The following is a 22598-nucleotide window of genomic DNA, read 5'->3' on the forward strand; positions in this document are numbered from 1 at the left end:
ATATCTGGTCAGTGGTTACTGGTTTGGGTAATGAGTGGAATAAGAGAACTGAAGGCAGCAAGAGCCAGGAAAGAGACCCATCCTTTACACAGTGATGTCTTTTTTAGCCAGTGCTTCTCTAATAATCACCAAGCCGTTAATTAACCACAGCAGTATATTTTACAGTTGTTTATACATACGGAAGCAATTACTATTTTTCAACCAATACACATCAGTATTATGTACCAATTTTAATAGAAAAGATATCTAATTAACTAATGTTTTACTTCCATTTCCAACTCCAAAATTATTTTTTGGGTGAAGGATTTCTGCTTTAATTATATTTGTTGCCTGTCAGTAATTGAAGTAGCTTAAATGTCATAGTGTATAAAACACCATAATAAAAAAATTGCATTTATTGATACTCCTTATGCTCAGAGTACTGTACTAATTGTCAGGGTCCAAAGAAATAACTGACTACCTAGAAGCTTAAATTTTACTAAATTAATCAAAACAAATATAAAAATGACAATATGAGATACCATAGACAAATCACGTGTCTAACTCATAGGTAAAAAGGAGAATTATAATAGGGATTAGAAAATACTTCAAACTGAATATTAACAAAAATTACATATTATTAATTAAATTAAATATAAAATTTATAGGATACAGTTGAAGTAGTACTTAGAGAAAATTTTTTATTTTAGAAAGTAAAAATAGCTGAACCAGAAGGAAACAAACTGAATCCAAAGGATATAGATAGATATGACAATGAAGGCCTCTATTGTTAAAATCACTGACACTGGCTTCACGATGTTATAGTAGGCAGCAGGAATTTAATTTTATGTCTATGTTATGAGAGATGCAGATGCTAATGTTTCCAACAACTTGTGAACAGAACTTCATTTCTTTTAAAAACAGAATTATAGAAAAACCCAAACTGATAAAATAAACATAGATATGGTAAATATATGAAAGTATCAGTTACCCAGTCAAGCCAAAAAGAACTTGTATCCAAGTTGACTGGTGAGAATGTAAGTAAATAGAAAATGTATGAATAAGCCATATCACACATTTGCAAATAAAAGTTAAAATGGTGGGGAGAGTTGATGGGGAGGAGAACCTATCATAGAAACAAATAATTAAACCTGAGTAGATGTATAGCAAATACGTATCCAAAAGTTTCCATAACAGCAATCTTTCTATTTTAATTTTTAATTTTTATTGATTTCAGAGAGAAAATGAGAGGGCAAAAGAGATAGAACTATCAATGATGAGAGAGAATCATTGACTGGCTGCATCCTGCATGCCCCCTACTGGGGATCGAGCCTGTAACCCAGGCATGTGCCCTTGACCGGAATCGAACCTTCAGTCCACAGGCTGACACTCTATCCACTGAGCCAAACCAGCCCAGGCACAGCAATCTTTAAATAAAGCATCTCATGTAAGTGTCTAAATTTAAAGTAATCTCTAAGTAAAGCACTTCAGATTAAATGTATTAATCATCTGCAGATGGAGCATGCAGCTGTGGTACAAAACATGGCAGCTAACACAAGATGAAATAATTCCATATTGTGATTTATAAGTCATCCATTATTTTAAAAAATCACTGTTTTCTAAATGCTACACTTTATATATGCTCAGAAACTATAAAATAGAATGTGTTCAGTTAAATGGTAGGTTTTGACCTCTCTATTCTAAGAAACAACCAACACTTTGAGGTAAACATAGAATTCTGATCACCAATATTCTTGAAAATAATATGGTCATCTGAATCAAAGATAGGTGGACATGCTCAACATAAATGCTAAGTATGCTTTTCAATGAGGAAGATAAAATAAATACAACCTATAATAATACCACAGTCCTCATAATTTAGTGGAACCAAATGGCAGAAATGGAAATAAATGTAATAACTAGAAAATAACAGATAGGAATTAGGTCTGAAAGTCAGATCTAGGTAATTCCATTCTCCTTAACACTTAAAAACTGGCCAAATATCCTTTATTATCTCCTCTGTTTCAGATATATCAACCATCCATTATCCAATTTTTGGTTGGAAAGGTCTATATAAGTATCACTTACTAAGTAGGAAAGTGGATAGACAGGAAGTTTGGAACATAATGTGGGGGGTCTGAATGAGGTATAAAAGAGGTATTTAGAATCAGAAGCTATGTCCTATTGCTTCTTTCTACCAAACACATTGATACCACCTCTTTAAATCAAAGCACTATAATTCTATAGTTTATTCCTTTTGAAAGCATACATCTTACCATGTGGAATTGTGATCTGGAAAGGACGGCTTGGGTTTTTCAGGTTCCATAAAGTCAAGCTACCATCTGAATGGCTGCACATGAACTGTCTGCCCTCATGATGCCAATCAATTGAATGAATAGCCTAATGGAATAACAATTAAACAAGTAGAGTGAGAGAAAGTTGATATTATATCATTCTATATTTCAAAGAAAAATTATTGACATAAAATTATTATAGCAATAACACTTAAGAAACATATATACTTTTTCTGACCCAGATTATACTATCTTTGATTCATCCCTTTATGGGCTTATAAAAGGGTACAAAAACTCATCTCCTGAGATAAATAAAAGTTAAGTAAATTTTCTAACATCATTAGATCCCACAACTTGTTATCAATTCTACATCCTCCCTGTATCTTATAATGTTTCTTTGAAAAATTGTTTACATAGAAGTAAAAGAAAGGTTATCTGAAGAAGATTTCTGGTAAGGTAGAGGGCTAGTTCCACTTAAAGTAGCTAATTTAAAAAACAATTTACATAAGAGCCACCATCTCTTATGATGAGTCAGATCAATGGGAAGTACTTTATGTACATTATTTCATTTAATCCTATAAAAAAGTATTATTTTTTCAAATTTACACATGGGAAAATAGGCCTAGAGAGATTGAGGTACTTGCTCAGGTCACACAACTCAAAGCTCAGGTCTAACTAAAAAACCCATATTCAGTCATTGTAGTACCATATTGCCTCTAACATAAAAAAATTAAATTGATTTAAGGTAAGAAGAATTAATTTTTTTATTTACAGATTCACTCTGTAGTTATGAAAGAAAATTAAAAAGAATTACTTCATTTTCCCAAATTTATTCCCAGTGGTAGCACAGTCTCTTGCATAAAGTAGGTGCTCTAGTAGACATAAAAGCTGAACAGATATATACAACAGGATCCGCTCCTTAAGGGAACTTAGAGAACAGTGAGCTAGGAAAGACTGACATAAATGAACTTCCAAACAGTAAGTATTATTAGAGTTACAGGTAACTGACTGCTAGAGTAATCATTAGACACATCATAAAGGAAACAGGATATAAGTTGTACTTCAAAAGATAAGATTTGATTAAGTGGAAAAGATAACATGAAACTGTGGACTTAAGTTTTTTTCTCACCCTGCTCTTCATTACTAGGCAGAGAAGGGAAATGTCACTTCTTGCCACCTCTACATGTTAACTTGGATGAGCCTCCGTTCTCTCAGACTGCTTTTCTACATGTGGTGGGGCAGAGGAAGTGCCCTCAGGCCCATCCCATCTTCCTATCCCAGTCAATTCTACCTCCCGGAGAAGACATATCAAAGTAATAGCTACAACACAAAACCAAAACAAGTAAGTACTATAAAAGTATACATATGGTATAGAAGAGTAGACATGTAAAAACAACTTGTTATTAGAGAGGAGGATGTCAAAGAGTGCATTATTGAAGAGGTGGCATTTGACCTGACTTAATGAATAAATATTCAATTTGTAATTATTTGTTTATACCCTACTCTTTACTTAAAAAGAACTTTAAAGCTCTACTAAAATACAACTAATTCAAAAAGAATTTAAAAATGTAGAACACAGAAACGAGGTTCCACTGTATGTCTTAAAATTATAATCTTGTTAGTAAAAGACACTAGAAAGGTAAGAAACCAAATGAAATGATACATATGTCATATAAATCAATATTTAAAATGATTTCTAGGTAGAAAGTAGGTAAGTGTAGTAGTCTACTGACTTACTTAAACAGTTAATCCTTATTAAAACATTTCATTGTAAATACTTTTGCTTGCTTTTTAAGGTTAGAAACATTCCTTCTACACTGTTCAAGGCCATAAGAAAACTATTTGATTCAGCATTTTCCTCTGAATTTCCTTTTTAGCTGCTCTACTCTAGTTCCAACTGGCTAAATTCCCAGATGGTATTTAGACTCTTATCTAGCTGCTTAGTCTTGAGAGAGGGAACAATTTCCATCCTTATCTTTTCATTCTGTGTATTTAACATAAGGAAAATCCTTCTTTATGATTTAAGATGCCCCAAAAGTTTATCATAAAGAGTATATTTGTATAACATCACTTGCTGTAGTATTTTTCACCAAGCATGCCCACATTACTGTAAATCTTTGGCTATCTTTAAGTATCAAAACTTAAAAACTGTTAAGAGGGGATTGGAGGGAGCACAGAAAGGAAGAGTTATAAATGTTTTTAAAAATTATTTTTGTATTTATATCAGTGTTATCTTACATTCTTCTGCGCTCTTTCCCTATAAGCATGGGAGAAACCAGACAGCAATTGTTGACCTGTATATTCCTATCTCTCCCTACTCTACCATCTTAAAATTTTAATTGAAAGCACAGATGTTAACCTTTATTTTCACAGCTATAAGAGGCAATTCCCCTTTCTTTCTCACCTTTGCCTCCAGCTTCACTGTCTTCACATTAGCCTTTCCTGATGATGGAAATAATTAATGGCCTAGAGTCAATCTCTGAACATCTGAAGTATAAAGTCAGAGACTATTCCTTTATAAATAGGAGTTAATTGCTTTCCCTAAATGAAACACTAATCAGCCTCAACTACGTACAATAAAACTTCAAGATCTTACTAACTCTTACTACTAGGCATTATTATGTACAAAATCTCTATTCTAAGGAAGCAAGTATTAGAAAATAAGACTATTCAATTTAACAACTTAAATTTGATGACACATAAAAATAATTTTCTGTGTGAATAGTGTCTTTAGAGACCGTAAGGATAATGAGGTAAGACAAAAGCACACAGCCTAAAGAAAGGAAAAGAACTTTAGATGAAGGTGGCTATACAGTACAGGTAATAGGCACTAAAGTATATAAGATGCCATAAAGGGCAGTCAAGGCAGAATTCCCACTCAGAAAAACAACCCAGAGTTGGAACTTGTGCAAATACCAACAGGAAGTGTGAGGCATTGAATCAGAATCAGTCAGTGTCCCAATGATAAGAATACTGGTAACATACAGAGCTTAAAAGCAAAAAACAGACAGTCATAACACTGTTTCAAATATTTCAGGAGAAATCACTTACCTCATCATAATAAAGTCTCAGTTCTGCTCTTTTAGATTTCAAGTCCCAGAATACCACAGTACCATTTTCATAACCTATTAGCAGCTGGGAAACAGAACAATCATTTTGTAATGCTAACATTAACTTTAACTTATTCCAAATAAAATTTAATGTTAATACATTAAAATGAAATCATGCTATATAACTTTATTTAGAATACCAATTTTTCCAGATTCTGAATATAGACTTCCTATGTTTTAAAAAACTGGCAAATATGCTATTTCAATATAAACATTTACCAATTATATCTGCCTCATTCCAAAAAGAAATTGAGGAAATATGTAAAAATACATGACACAACAAAAAAATAAATTGAAGCAAAAGAAAAAAGGGATAGAAAAAATAAAGATGAAATAAAGGATGAAATGAAGTAAGTTTAATAAATTATGTATAATGCCATTCAGTCCTATGCACTTGAAAATGTGGCCACAAATTTGGCATCTAGTTTCTCTATATCAAGTTCTTTTTTCTTTGATTTATAATAGCATTTTAAACTCAGATTTATGAACACTTAGAAGTTCACAAAGGTATTCTAGAGATTCAAATCATTAAAAGTGGTTAATATTTGTTTATAAATCAATAAACAAGACAATTAAAATACATGTTCTTCATTTTAAAATAAAAGAATCTGAGAACAGATGATTATAAGATCATATTCAAGTTTCAACTAGTCCTAGACATGCTGATTTTTGCTATGATTCTGAGGGCTTATGTTTCATTAAATTTAATCTGTCCTTGGTTGAAAAAACAGGAAGGATAAAAATAGGCCAGTGTTGAAATAATAATATAGCCCATGGATTTGCCTTAACTTTCTAGAAATCTATTAATATTTCTCTGATGAGAATTGTTATACAGTATGATGTTTCAATATTCAAAAAAAACCCCACAAAACTCTGTGGTAAAACAGAAAATATAGTGCTGGTTATAAGCTACTCCAACATAGCATCCTGAGACTTAATCACTTACACAAAAAATAATAAACCAGCTAGTAGTTTTAACAGGAAATAAAATTTCATATATCAGGTCAGGAAAGCAATGTATGCTAATTTTTGAAGCTATAACATATTCTTATTTTGTTTTTAAACCATACAATAAATTTTAAAATTGATTTGACAAAACAATTGAGCTTCTTTACAAACTAAAGGGCATAATGATACATTTGTAATACCTTAATCAATAAAAAAATACATAATAAAAAAGTGTAAATTTAAAGAATATTTCCCAAAATAAAAATTTTTAAATATATTTTAATATTTTATTGATTTTTTACAGAGAGGAAGGGAGAGGGAGAGTTAAAAACATCGACGAGAGAGAAACATCGATCAGCTGCCTCCTTCACACCCCCCACTGGGATGTGCCCACAACCAAGGTATATGCCCTTGACTGAAATTGAACCTAGGACCCTTTAGTCCACAGGCCGACGCTCTATCCACTGAGCCAAACTGTTCAGGGGCCTAAAATAAAATTTATATAAAATCATACATATTGTACTAAGATGTGTTTCAACTTCAAATAAATTCTGTTTACATACCAGAGAAAATGATGGATAATAAAACCAATTCCTATGTAGTATATGAGAAAAATTCCTATAGAGTATATGGAAATAAGATTTGTATATCTAAAAAGTTTGAAAAATCTGATTTAAGTGAAAAAATCATGTATAATAAAAGCCTAATATGCTAAGTGTCTGATCAACCAGTAGGCAGTTCAACCAATCAAAGTGTAATATGCTAATGATATGCTAAGGCCACTCAACTGCTTGCTATGACGTGCACTGACCACCAGGGGGCAGACAGTCAACCAGTAGGTTAGCTTGCTGCTGGGGTCTGGCCGATCAGGACTGAGCAAGATGGGCTGAACATGCCTTAGAGGCCTCTTGCGGTCCCTCCCCAGCTGGCCAACCTCCCGTGTCCCTCCCCAGCCCTGACTTATAATAGCATTTTAAACTCAGATTTATGAACACTTAGAAGTTCATAAATATTTACCTGTGTCCCATAATTTTCAATATGAGGTATTTGTATTTAATTTCATAATGATTTCTTTTTTACCATTAATTATTTAGGAGTATATTTTTTAGTTTCCAAAATATTTTTATCAGTGACTTCTAACTATTTTGATACTTTGGTATGTGTTTTTTTTGTGTGTGTTTTTAAGTCCTCACTTGAGGATATTTTTTCCATTGCTTTTTAAAATACATTTTTTTAAATTGATTTCAGAGAAGAAGGGAGAGGGAAAGGAGAGAGAGATCGAAACATTGGTTGAACGGCGCACCAGTATAGTCCCTCGGCCTGGCCTGTGCCCTCTCACAATTAGGGACCCCTCGGAGGATGTCATAGAGCTGGTTTTGGCCTGAAAGCAGACAACTAGTCACTATGATGTGCACTGACCACCCGGGGGCAGACACTAAACACAGGAGCTGCCCCCTGGTGGTCAGTGTACTCCCACAGGGGAAGCGCTGCTCAGCCAGAAGCCAAGCTCATGGCTGGCAAGTGCACTGGCAGTGGCAGGAGCCTCTCCCGCCTCCATGGCAACACTAAGGATGTCCGACTGCCTGACTACGAGAGGGCGCAGGCCAGGCGGAGGGGACCCCCATCCCCAGTGCATGAATTTCATTCACCAGGCCTCTAGTGAATATAACCTTTCATAATCTGAGCCCAAAGATTTAATAAAATAGTATTCTAAAATGCTAATACATTTTTTCAAAGTAAGTATCTGAAAATGGAGGTTTTAAAACATTATTAGCAACAGCTTCAGTAAAAATTACAAAATATAAAATATTGAACCTCAAAATGTCATAAGTTGAGATAATTATACAATATTATAATACAGGAAATGTAAAAAAACAGTGGAATCATTTAGAGAACTGAGATAGAGAAAAACAGACCCTGACATCCAGGAGATATCAGACAAGGTCATTCTGTGACAAAGATGGATCAAGACAAAAGCAAGATCACTCTGCAACATGTGTGACCACACCAAAACATAAAACTATAGAGTATTACATATATTTATATATTTATGTGTATGTGTGTGTGTGTGTGTGTGTGTGTGTATACATACATATATATTTTTAAAAATATACCTCCCATAATAGAATGTAAGTACCATAAAGGCACAGAAGTGGGGTGAATTCTTCACTACTACATCATCAGAACCTGGAACACTATTTGAGGAAAATAGATTATCTCATAAATGTATGTTAATTATTAAACACCAGCCCTGACCAGTGTGACTCAAGTGGGTACAGCATCAGCCCACTTACTGAAGGGTCATGGGTTCGATTCCTGGTCAAGGGCACATACCTAAGTTGCAGGTTGGATCACTGGCCCCAGTCCAGGTGAATGCAAGAGATAACTAATTGATGTGTCTCTCTCACATTGATGTTTCTCTCTCCTCCTCCTCCTCCCACCTCCCTCCCTTCCACTCTCTGAAAAGCAATGGACCCTGCCTGGTGTGGCTCACTGGCTGAGTGTCTCCCTATGAACCAGGAGGTCATGGTTTAATTCCCAGTCAGGACACATGCCCAGGTTTCGGGCTCGATCCCCAGTAGGGGGCGTGCAGGAGGCAGCCCATCAATGATTCCCTCTCAATGATGATGTTTCGATCTCTCTCTCCTTTCCCTCTCCCTTCTTCTCTGAAATCAATTTAAAAAAATGTATTTTAAAAAGCAATGGAAAAAATATCCTCAAGTGAGGATTTAAAAACACACACACAAAAAACACATACCAAAGTATCAAAATAATTAGAAGTCACTGACAAAAATATTTTGGAAACTAAAAAATATACTCCTAAATAATTAATGGTAAAAAAGAAATCATTATGAAATTAAATACAAATACCTCATATTGAAAATTATGGGACACAGGTAAATATTTGTCAACAGAGAAATGTATAGTTTTACAAACATATATAAAGAGACAATTTTAATTGTTTAGTGATATAATCATTTGACTTTAGAAAAAACATTTAAATACCAAATTTCAGGAAATAGAAGAAAAATGAGTCCTTTTAACAAGAGCAAAGAATACCTTTCACTTATTCAAGTACACTTCTGTATCTTCAGGAAGTTGGAAAGTCTTCCATGCATAGATTTTCTTGTTAATTTTATAGCTAATTATTTTGATTTTTGGTTGCTGTTTTATGAGATCTCTTAATTATCTCTTCTAAGAGGGTACTGTTTCTATGGTTGGATTTTAGTATGTTACTCTCTAAATTCTTTCACTGTTTGTATTCATTTTAATGTTGATTTTAACAGGAATTCCAGGTATATTACCAAAAACCTAAAATAGGGACTATTTTATTTCTTCCTTTCCAAATTTTATTCCTTTTTTCGTATGTATCTAAACACATTACAAAAAAATCCATTAAGAATAGTGGAGAGGAAGAGAAAGCATCCTTGCTTTCTTCCTGACTTTAGTGCCAATGCCTCTAAGTGTTTCCCCCATTAAATGAGATCTTGGATTCTATATATTTAATATATACACACATATATACATAAGGAAGTGTGTGTTAATTCATTTTTATACCTTTTTTTGTCAGGAATCCTATATAATAAAAGCCTAATATGCTAAATGTCCGGTCATACGGTCATCCATTCAACCAATCAAAGCATAATATGCTAATGATATGCTAAGGCTGCTCAACTGTTTGCTATGATGTGCACTGACCACCAGGGGACAGACACTCAATGCACAGGATTGGGCTCCCTCCTGTCTGGACCGGGCCTGCAGGGATCCGGCCAAAACCAGCAATCCAACATCCCCCAAGGGGTCCCAGATTGCAAGAGGGCACAGGCCAGGCCGAGGGACCCCACCGGTGCATGAATCCATGCACCGGGCCTCTAATATTTTAATAAATATATTTATTGAAGTACAGAGAAAAGTACACAAGTTACAGATGTGTCTTTAATAAATTATGATGAAGTGAACATACTCAAGAAAATACTACCAAGTCAAGAAACACAATGGAAAAACAAGAAATAGAAGAAAAACAATGCAAGACACTCAGAAGCCTATTTCACAACCTTACCTAGTCAATATCCTCATCCTCTTTCTCTAAAGGTAACTATCCCCACAATTTATTCATCTTACAGATAATGTAATTGTTGTTATGAACAAACTTATAAATGCCTTTTGGTGAACACATATATGCATTTCTATCAGATATATACTTATCCATATTTATTCATGTGGTAAGAGTATGTTTAACTTTAATTAATAGTGCCAAGCAGATTTCCAAATTAATTATACCAGTTTTCATTTCCAAAAACTGCATGAGCTTCAATTCCTTCTCACCTTAAACAACTAATATTGTCAATAGCTGCACTATGTTAAATAAAAGATATATATAGTCAGCATCTTTTATCATTTCTTATTACAGGAGGAAAACATTAACTCACCATTAAGGAGGATATTTTCATACTTTTGGGTAAATAAATGAAGTTCATATTAATTACTTTTCTTTTCCTAATGTTACAAGATAATTTTATTTATCGTGAAGGGAAGTTAAATTAAATCAAATGCTTCTTTTTATTGTAATACATTTTCTCCTTATTTCTGTTAATATGGATATGATATTGACTATGAAAAGTTAAAACACCTTTGTGTTTCTGAGATGAACGCAAATTGGTTGTGTTTGTACTTTTTTCTTCAATTCTTTTTTTTTTTCTTTTTGATTTTTTACAGAGAGGAAGAGAGAGGGACAGAGAGTTAGAAACATCGATGAGAGAGAAACATCGATCAGCTGCCTCCTGCACACCCCCTACTGGGGATGTGCCCACAACCAAGGTACATGCCCTTGACTGGAATCGAACCCGGGACCCTTCAGTCCACAGGCTGACGCTCTATCCACTGAGCCAAACCGGTTTCGGCTTTTTTCTTCAATTATTGATCAGCTTGCCAGAGATGCATCAATTTTATTAGTATTTTCACAAAATCAACTTTTGATGTTACTAATGTACTACATTTTTTTCTATTTATTTTAATATCTGTTCTCATATTTTGTATTAGTCAAAGTTCTCCAGAGAAAAGAACCTGTAGGATGTATATACAGAAAGAGATTATTATAAGGAACTAGCTCACATGATTACTGAGGCTGACAAGTCCCAAGATCTGCAGGGTGAGCTGGCAAACTGGAGACCCAGAAAGCCAGCAGTATAGTTCCATCTGAGTCTGAAGAACCAGGAGAACTGATGGTGTAATTCCTACCTGAAGGCCAGCAGGCTTGAGATCCAGGAAGAGCTGATGTTTCAGATCAAGTATGAAGGCAGGAAAAAAGCTGATGTCCCAGTTGAAAAGCAATAAGGCAGGAGGAATTCTCTTCCCATAGAGGAAGGTCAGCTGTTTTGTTTTATTCAGGCAACTGATAGGAGGAGGCCCACCCACATTCGGGAGGCCATGTGTTTTACTGGACTACTGATTTAAATATTAATCTCATTCAAAAACACCATCACAGAAATATCCAGAATAATATTTGACCAAATCTCTGGTTATCCCATGACTCAATTGTGTTAACACATAAAATTAACCATCACATCTTTATTATTATCTATCTTTTACTTTCTTTGAATTGAATTCACTGTATTTCAAACTTTACACTAAGATCATTGATTTTCAGCTTTTCTTCACTTTTTAACAAATTCAATAAAAATGTATAAAATTTCCTCTAAGCACAGCTTTAGCTACTGTCCACATGTTTTGCTATATCACATTTCTAGTATAATTAAAAATATATTCTAATTTCAATACTGATTTCTTTGACATATAAGTTATTCAGAAGTATAGTGCTTAATTACTAAGCAGTTAGGAGGTTTCCTATTTATATTTGATAATCTTGCTAAATTATCCTGTAGTTAACACAATATATTGTGCATTATTTTAATTCTCTGAAATTTACTGAAACATGTTTTATGGGTCAACAAATATACAACTTCAGTAAATATTCCAGGTACACTTAGAAAATAATGTGTAGTCTGCAGATATTGGGTATAATGTACTACACACATCAATTAGGTTGAATTAGTTAATCATGTTCAAATTTTCTTTGTCCTCACTAACTATTATTATTATTATTTTGGTTATTCTTTCAGTGACTCAGAGAGGTGTATTAAAATCTTCAACTACATTTGCGAATTTGGGTATTTTTCATTTTAGTTCTATCAAATTTGCTTTATATTTTTTAGTTCTGTCAAATTACACACACCCACTAAGGAGTCATGGAAAACAAAAACATGGTTCAGTTATGCATCTTTCAGTTAACATGGTACCATGCAAAGCAAGTACTGCCTATACAATATGAAGCTATATTATTAGACATATACAAATTGAGGGTTATTACTTCTCCTGTTGAATTGAATATTACAAAATCTTCCCTTTAGAAAAAGTTCTTGCTTTTAGGTCTTATTTTATGACATAAAAATGTTTGTGTCCGCTTAAGAATCGTATCTTGAAATCTTAACTCTAAAGGTGATGGATTAGGAAGTGGGGCCTTTGGGAGGTTATTAGGTCATGAAAGTGGAACCTTTATAAATGGGATTAGTGGTCTTATAAAAAAGACTCAACAGCTCTCTTGTCTTCTTTATCATATAAGGACATAGTGAGAAGATGACCATCTAGAAACCAGGCCCTCAACAGATACCACGTCTGCTGGTGCCTTGATATTGGGCTTTCCAGCCTCCAAAACTATGAGAAATAAGTTTGTTGTTTAAGCCATCCTGTCTATCGTATTTTTTGTTATAACACCTGAATTAAGACATTTACTTTGTCTGATATTAGTATCGCTAGTTTTCTTTGCTTAGGGTTTCTATGCTATCTTTTTTGATCCTTTTACATTAAATGTTTCTATATCCTTAAGTTTAAAGTGCGTCTCTTGTAACAGTATGTTTTGACACATCTGCCAATTACTGTCCTTTAGCCAATTTAATCTGTTTACATTTAAAATAATTGCTGAAATACTTTAGAACAAATGTACTTGTTTTATGTTTGTGCCATCTGTTTAGTGTTACTATTTCTTTTCCTTTCTAAGTACTTATTATTGCAGTGTCCTACTCCATTAACTTATCCATTAGAAATATATTTTTATTTTTCTAGCATTACCACAAGAATACAAAATATTTCCATGACTCATCAAACTTTAATATAAATTAGTATTTGTACTACTTTCTGGAAGTTATAAGGACCTTAGAACTTGAATTCATTTGATTTTATACCAACTTTTTACCTATTTTTAACTTGTATTTACACTCCCAGAATTCATTACTATTATTTGTATCAAACAGTCCCTTATATTTATCCATGTTTGTTGTTCTTTACTCTTCTCTGTTCTTTTAAAATGGATCAATTTTATTTTCTTAGAGAACTCATTTAGTTTTTTCACTAGAGTACATTTTCTATTAATGAATTCTTGCAAATTATGTTAAGTTGCAATAATATCATCATATGTTTTTAATAATTTTTTGGTAGAGTATAGAATTCTGTGTAAGCAGTTGCTTTTTTTCCTCCCAGAATCTTGACATTATCACTCAATTGTCCTCATTTCCAATTTTTCTGTTGAGATCTCTGCTGTTAGTCTTACTGCCTTTTTGTTTTTCTATACTGTGACTGCTTTTAAGACTTTTCTCTTTGTCTTTGATATGCATATGTGAACTTCACATTTTGGTAAGCCTGCTTTATGTCTACAGTACATCTTAGATTTCAATATCTGTCATTAGTTTTAGAAAATTATCATTCATTCACTCTTCATATATTGCTGCTATCACATTATGTCTGTTCTTCTGTGACTCTAGTTATACATATGTTACACATTTTTACTATGTCCCAAATGCTCTTCATCCTTTTATCTCACCATGCTTTTGTCTAGATATTTTCTTCTATCTTCCAGATCACTAATTCTCTCTTCATATATTTATAATCAGTTATTTTATTCTCTATTTTTCACTTCTCTGATGAAACCTTCATCATTTTTAGTTTATCAAACATTTCAATCAATGTATTTTAATTTTAAATTACAATGAATGCCATGAACTGTGCTAGAGATGTTAGACATTAAATAATAGCAAGAAATATCTTTATTTAAGAATGAGGAAAATAAATGCAAGAATAACACTGTAATACTCACTTTCCCTTCATCTCTTGGGCTATCACTTAAATGTACAACTGGACCTGGATGAGTCTTTGTGGATCTGTTAAATCAATTTAAAACAGTAATTAAAAAATAAACATTAAAATACCATACCATTAGAAACTGGAAAAAAATTAAGATTATACTGTAATACACTCTTAATATTCTAGAGTTTAGCTTAGATTCATTTAACTTTTGAGTTGTTTTACTTTAAGATTACTTTTCTCTCTTCTACTTACTCTACTAAAGGAGGCGTGATTTTTAAAAAAAATCAGGTTTAAGAACATAGACCCACATAACAATGGGATTCTGTATTATCTTAGGTATTTGTTGCCAAATCTGGGCCTCTGAAAGTTTGAAATTAAACTTTTACCTATACAGACAAAGAACAATTTGCAAAGCCACAAGGCTGATGCTATAAACCTGCTTCAACCGAAGTGCAAAGTACATACCTGATTTAAAATTTTCTTTTGACATAAAATCTCCTACAAAAAGTACAGATTTATAAGAAAACTCTTTCTAGTGATAGCTAGCATACAGAAAACTGACCTACTAGGAAAACCAAGTTCACTTTTAGGTCTCATTTATCTGGTTACCTAGGGCAGTGGTCGGCAAACTCATTAGTCAACAGAGCCAAATATCAACAGTACAACGATTAAAATTTCTTTTGAGAGCCAAATTTTTTAAACTTAAACTTCTTCTAACGTCACTTCTTCAAAATAGACTCTCCCAGGCCGTGGTATTTTGTGGAAGAGCCACACTCAAGGGGCCAAAGAGCCGCAATGTGGCTCGCGAGCCGCAGTTTGCCGACCACGGACCTAGGGTAATCAATAACAGATCATTATGAGTCTAAGAGCATACTGTTAAAGAGTTCTGTGCTCTGTTAATATGACTTTAAATTTATTCTACTCTGATATCTGGCATATTTCTTTTATATTTCCTACTTTAACTTAGATCATTGTTGAATGTGATTATGTCATGGTAAAATATGACATGACCTGAAAATGACCGCAGATTTATTATTGCTCACTTTTCCACATCCTTTCTTCAATGACCTAAGTGTGCCAGGTCAATTCTATTATGATTATACAGATATAGCTGTAATTTATTTCTTAACAACACATGAAAATCATCAAAGATTCTTCATAAAACAATAAAGATTTAAATTTTAGAAACTCTTTGGAATCAGAGAAAAGTGACAAATTAAGTAACTCCAAGTTCGCCAAATATTAACTCCCCAGAGTGACTGAAAGGAATAGGTATTTTGTTAGTGGTTTTACCCTAAATTTTCTCATCTAAAAATGGAGGTAATAGTACTAATCCTACTGAATAATTGTGGGGATTAGAATATATGTATAGCACCTACTATAATGTCAAAACATAGTAAGTACCCAATAAATAGTATGTATTATGATTGGTGTAAATCATTGGAATAACTAAGTAAGAGTTACTATTTGCATTCTAGAATATATACAGGAAGAAAAGAAATTAAACAGAGCTTTATAAAAAGCTTACAGAGCTTTAAGCAGTTATATCATCCTACCTAATAAAAGGGTAATATGCAAATAACCATCACTCCGCTACACCCACGATTGGGCCGGCGGGAGGCTGGGGGGCAGGACTCGGGGTGGCCTATCCGGCAGTTGAGAGGTGCCGGAGGCTTTTGGCCTGGTGCACGGGCGGACACCCAGCTTCCCTGCCATCGAAAGCTGGGAGCTGGGTGTCCACTCTGGAGGCTTTTGGCCTGGTGCACGAGTGGACACCCAGCTTCCCTGCCATCTAAAGCCGGGAGCTGGGTGTCCGCTCCGGCTCCAGGCCAAAAGCCTCCCTGGTGCACGAGTGGACACCCAGCTCCCCTGCCATCAAAAGCCGGGAGCTGGGTGTCCGCTTCAGCTCCAGGCCAAAAGCCTCCGCCGGAGGCTTTTGGCCTGGTGCACAAGCCGACACCCAGCTCCCCTGCCATGGAAAGCAGGGAGCTGGGTGTCTGCTCCGGCACCAGCGGACCCCCGGCCAACGATTGCAGGGAGCTGGGGGTTTCTTCGGCCTGGTATACCAGTGGACCCCCTGCGATTGATCACCTGGGCAGGGAGCTGGGGGTCTGCTTTCAGCCTGGGCAGGAGCGGACCCTCTGCGATTGATTGTAGGGAGCTGGGGGTCCGCTCCTGCCCAAGAGGCTTTTGGTCTGGGCAGGCCTGGGCAGAGGCTGAGCCGGTGATCAGAGGGAGCTGGAGGGCCCCTGTCCAGGCCTAAAGCTTCGGCCAGAGGCTTTAGGCCTGAGCAGGGCCCAGCCCTCCATTGGTGTGAACTATAGAGGAAACACCTTTTCTGACTGCACATTGGCTAAACTTCCTGTATGCCACTGGTAATATTCTTAGTAACTTGGGTAATAAGAATCCAAAGCAGGGCCCAGCCCTCCATTGGTGTGAACTATAGAGGAAACACCTTTTCTGACTGCACATTGGCTAAACTTCCTGTATGCCACTGGTAATATTCTTAGTAACTTGGGTAATAAGAATCCAAAAAGGTGATCTAGGGTTTTTCCACCACACTTCTGGAGAAAAAAATGAAGGTCCACTGCTGGAAGGCTAAGAAATGTCATATCCTGTCCTAGCTGGTTTGACTCAGTGGATAATGCCTCAGCCTGCAGACAGCAGGGTCTGGGTTTGATTCTGATCAAAGGCATGTACCTAGGTTGCAGGCTCTTCTCTGGCTGGGGCCCAGATCAGGGCTCATGCAGGAGGCAACCAATCAAAGTGTTTCTCTCTGTCTTTCTCTTTCTCTTCCACATTCTCTAAAAGTCAATGAGAACATACCCTCAGGTGAGGATAAAAAATAAAGAAAGAAATCCATATCCTATGAAAGACACATCTTGAAAATGCCTAAAGAAAGTTGTCATTTTTTTCTTGGTGAAGGGACTGGAGTCCGTGTTGATGAAAACACCTTGGTGGCTGCGGTTACTGACAGTGGCTGCAGCAGTGGGGTGATGGGGCTGGTGCCTTCCCCTGACCAGCCCGGTTGCCTCCCACAAAGGGAGGCCAGACTGCGGCTTAGGTACGCTCCCTGTGGGGCGTGGGCCTAAGCCGTCAGTAGGACATCCCCTGAGGGCTCCCAGTATGTGACAGGGGGCAGGTTGGGCTGAGGGACCTCTGACCCCCAGTGCACGAATTTCGTGCACCGGGCCCCTAGTCCTATATAATAAAAAGCTAATATGCAAATAGACCGAACGGCAGAACAACTCAAACAACTGAACAACCGGTTGCTATGATGTGTGCTGACTACCAGGGGGCATGTGTGGAACATGGTTGGCGTCGGCCCTGGTGGGATGGTGGAGCAGGTGAGTGGGCAGGGCACCAGTTGCTGTCATCGAGGTGAGCCTCTGGTGGTGACTGAAAATTCTTTGCTCTTGTGCGCCGTAGTCCTGCCCAGCACTCACACCTGCTGCTAGCGCTGACCCCTCACACCCGCTGCTGATGCCGGAGCCACCGCTCACACCCACTGTTAGCACCTGGCGCCAGCCCCAATCACTTGGTGCCATCAGCGGGTGCAAGGCTGGCGCCGTCAGTGTGTAGGAGCGGCAGTGGCGGGAGGGGGCTGCCGGCAGACAGGGATCCAGGGACTGCGGCGGGAGGGGCTGGGTGGGGGCACGGAGGATGGGTCAAGACCCGCCCCTGTGCCTACCACAGCCTCGCGGCCCACAGTTCCTTTCAAGGTGCACGAATTCCTGCACTGGGTCCCTAGTTTACATATAAAATGCAGTGTTTTATTATAATATAAATGCCTATGATAAAGAACAATGTCCTTCAATTATCCATTTGGAACTAATAATACCCAATAAGCCACAAACCCCGGTCTCTTGGGTTTGATTGGAGCAATGAATACCAAAGTGTACTCCATGATAAACTAGTGACTATATAAGGCATTTCACATAGTGTTCCATATCAAAAAAAGCTTGGGAAACCCTGAATTAAACAAAGATAAATATTTTCTTCTTCTATAGAACTTCTTAGGGCTATAGTATGCAAATGACCATTGCAAATTTTCAATATTTTCCAAAATTATTGATTCATAGAATCCTTTTTCATTGACCATATTAAGGAAATCACTGAAATACACTAAGAAACACTTAGATTATTTGCAAGACTTCCATTTAGATTCTCAGACTCTATAAAACACTCGTCAGAAAATAATCTAGCATTACATTTCCACTACTTGTAATGACTTTTTCTAAGTATAAAAGAAATATAATTTATTGTGAAAAAATAAAACTTAGAAAATACCAAAGGTATTTTTTCCATCAAAGGGAAAAAATGGCCATTAGAAATTGACTTAAAAAAAAAAAAAAGCAGCTGTATACTCCAGATTCTATAAATCCCACAAAAATACTTTAGATAGAATTATCAATAAACTTAAATTCATAAATGTCTATCTAAATAACGCCCAGCAATTATTCTAAGTATCCCTATTTATTTCTTTTCCTCTGACTCACCCCAATGGCTCTTGACAGTTTCCTTTGTGGACTTTGTTTTTATATCTTAAATATTGGTATTCCTTTGTATTCTGTTCTAGACTGCCATCTATTCCCATATTAGATGTGGTCATGAATTCAAGGGCCCATGGGAGCAAGGCAGGTATTGCAAATGAGTTAAACAGGCTGAATAAAAACTGTGCTCAACTAGATAGCACATTACCCACCTACTAAAGGATAGTTGTTACTCATTTCCAGTTGATTACTCACTACCATGCAAGAATACTGGACTAGGATTGTCTCATTATGAATGTTTTTCATGAAAGCTGAAAATCTAAATTTTTATTTCTACTCTACCAATTTTTAAATATTAGAAACTAATAATTCAGATATGTTTAAATACTCTGATGGCCAAATAAAACATATCTGTGAATTGGTTCACTGTCTACTAGTTTACTACCTCTTTCCTATGTACTCTTCATGTATAATCTCATCTATTCTCACGGTCTCACTAATAATAAAATAATTAATAAATAATAATATAAGAATAAACTTGTGTTTTGCGTACTCACAACTGTAAACCTACTTTTGCCCCACCCTACTTGAGCCAGTCTCAAGTAAAAACTTTATCTTATTAAGGAACTAATATGTATAGAGCATAAACACTTATTAAAGAAAATTTGTTTTTGTGATTAACCAGGAAAATTGTCTGTGTACATACTACAGATAGCTTAGAATTCCATGCAATTTCACATGTGGGGGATTTCACATTTTACATGTGTAGAAATGTAAATATCAGTGTCAAAGTCAAAGTGGTAATTGCCATCAATCACATACCCAAATAGCTGTATACATCACAACATAAAAATGTTAATAAATTTATTCACCCTTGAGCCTAGAACAATATGTTAAGGCAAAGGAAGAATAAAAAATATAGAGTGGCTCCAGCATTAAAAAATATAGAGTGGCACCCTGTCAGGTGGCTTAGTTGGTTGGGGTTTGATTCCTGGTCCTGGCACATAGCTAGGTTGCAGGTTTAATCCCTGGTCGGGGCACATTTGGGAGGCAACTGATTGATGTTTCTCTGTCACATCAATTTCTCTCTCTCTCTCTCTCTCCTTTTCTCCCTTCTCTCCCTCTAAAAACCAGTAAAACATATCTGTGGGTAAGGATTTAAAAAAAAGTACAGGGTGGAGCAAAAGTAGGTTTACAGTTGTTCGTATGAAAAGTGATACAATCTATCCTATCTAATAAAAGAGTAATATGCAAATTAACCATCACTCTGCTACACCCACAAGCCATGCCCACCAGCCAATCAGGAGTGATTATGCAAATTAACCCCAACCAAGATGGCTGCGGCCATGAAGAGCAGGAGGGAGGCTTGGGTTTCCCCAGTGACAGAGGAAGCCAAGCTTTCTGCACACCCTGGCCGGTGAGGCCTCCACTACAGGCTACAAAGTTTCAATTATAGAAGATACCGTACTTTCTGGCGTATAAGACGACTGGGCGTATAAGATTTTCCTGGGTTAAAAAGTTGTTTTATATGCTGGAAAATACGGTATATTGGACTATATTGATGGGATTAGATGTAATGGATTAGATATATTGGACTACTGTATTTTCCGGCGTATAAGACAACTTTTTAACCCAGGAAAATCTTATACGCCCAGTCGTCTTATACGCTGGAAAATACGGAAAACCCCAACAGAAATGGTGGCAACCACGGAGCTAGAGAGAGCAGGAGGCTAGGGTTGCCCCTGGCGATGGAGAAAGCCAAGCTTTCCACACACCCTGGCCGGCCCAGGCCTCCGCTTAAGGCTACAAAGTTTCAATTATAGAAGATAAGTAAATTCCAACAGAAATGGCTGTCGTCACGGAGCAAGCAGGAGGCTTGGCTTCGCTCCAGGCTACAAAGTTTCAATTGTAGAATATAAATAAAATCCCAGATACCAGGGCCTCTGCTTGAGTTGTGGGGAGTGGGGGGGGGGGGGCATGGCCAGCCTGCAAACCACCACAGGCCCCTCACCCAGGCCACCCCATGCCCCAAGGGAACCCTCACCCTGATCTGGGACACCCTTCAGGGCAAACCAGCCAGCCCTCACCTGTGCACCAGGCCTCTATCCTATCTAATAAAAGAGTAATATGCAGATTGACCATCACTCCAATACACAAGATGGCTGCCCCCATGTGGTCAAAGATCCTGCCCCCATGTGGACATAAGATGGCCACCACAAGATGGTCAGCAGGGGAGGGCAGTTGGGAGGGACCAGGCCTGCAAGGGAGGGCAGTTAGGGGTGACCAGGCTGGCAGAGGAGGGAAGTTGGGGGCGACTGGGCCTGCAGGGAAGGGCAGTTAGGGGTGACCAGGCCTGCAGGGGAGGGCAGTTAGGGGCAAACAGGCTGGCAGGGGAGGGCAGTTGGGGGCAAACAGGTTGGCAGGGGAGCAGTTAGGCATCAATCAGGCTGGCAGGGGAGTGGTTAGAGGGTGATCAGGCAGGCAGAAGCGGTTAGGGGCAATCAGGAAGGCAGGCAGGCGAGCAGTTGGGAGCCATCAGTCCTGGATTGTGATCCCGGTGGGATCTGGCCTAAACGGGCAGTCGGACATCCCTCAAGGAGTCCCAGATTGGAGAGGGTGCAGGCTGCGCTGAGGGACAACTCCCCCCGTGCATGAATTTTGAGCACCGGGCCTCTAGTATATATATATAATAAACTATGACGTGCTCCTGCTATGACGCACACTGACCACCAGGGGACAGATGGTCAACGCAGGAGCTGTCCCCTGGTGGTCAGTGCGCTCCCATAGCAGGAGTGCTGCTCAGCTGACCAACCCATCCTGGCGGCCCACCACCCCAGCAGCAGCCACTCACTCCCTCAGTAGTCCTGCAGGTCCAATCTCCGGAGAATGGGCCAGGCACCGATGGACCAGTGCCACCAGCACCTCTGGCTTCCTGGAAGTTGGCCTTGGGCACCGCGGCTGCAACCCTCCCTAGATGCTCCGCAAGGAAGAAACAATATAAAAGTGGCTGCCAGGTGGCTCCTGAACAACCGACGCAAATGTCAGTGGGACAGATCTGGATCCCAGGCTGGCAAGGACATCCAACTGCCCGTCCGGAGGGCTAATCATGTCCTGGCCTCTCCTACCCACCTCGGGACGGGCACCAGATGCTCGGCTCACTCACGGCTGGTGAGTGCTGCTGTGGAGGCGCAAGCCTCTCCCAATCAGGACTGACTGGGCGTGAGCCTGCCACAGGTGCAGCAGGGCTGGGATGAGTGGAAGCGGCAGGTGGAAATGGACTGCCGGTTTCAGCCCAATCCACACAGGCCACCCCAAGGGACCCCACCTGTGCACAAATTTGTGCACTGGGCCTCTAGAAATTAATAATAATACAAGAATAAGCTCATGTACTTGCAATTATAAACCTACTTTTGCCCCACCCTGTATGTGAACTGATAATGATTATTTTTCCATAAAACTATATGTGGCCATAATCCACTTGTCATTATCAATGGAAGTGGCTATACTAAGGTTGACTATAAGGAATGGAATGATTTCCATGTGTAACTTTTAGAATTAATATTTTATCACCAAATTTTGCATACATACTGCTAATTACCTGTAGTATTTGGAAATTCTAAAATTATCATATGTTACTA

At 37.5% G+C, this 22598-nt stretch overlaps 1 protein-coding gene across 2 annotated transcripts in view; it reads right to left on the reverse strand.

The window, feature by feature from the left end:
• STXBP5L (syntaxin binding protein 5L) overlaps nucleotides 1-22598 on the reverse strand; it is a 218925-nt gene that overhangs the window by 139750 nt on the left and 56577 nt on the right. For both annotated transcript variants that reach the window (XM_054713945.1, XM_054713944.1), the window contains exons 6-8: nucleotides 14478-14541; nucleotides 5325-5408; nucleotides 2256-2379 (exon numbers count right to left, since the gene is read on the reverse strand). In XM_054713945.1, the coding sequence (XP_054569920.1) occupies nucleotides 2256-2379; nucleotides 5325-5408; nucleotides 14478-14541 (272 nt within the window). The remainder of the gene's footprint in view (nucleotides 1-2255; nucleotides 2380-5324; nucleotides 5409-14477; nucleotides 14542-22598) is intronic.

The sequence above is a fragment of the Eptesicus fuscus genome, chromosome 3 (genome assembly GCF_027574615.1).
Source record: "Eptesicus fuscus isolate TK198812 chromosome 3, DD_ASM_mEF_20220401, whole genome shotgun sequence".
NCBI classification, from domain to species: domain Eukaryota; kingdom Metazoa; phylum Chordata; class Mammalia; order Chiroptera; family Vespertilionidae; genus Eptesicus; species Eptesicus fuscus.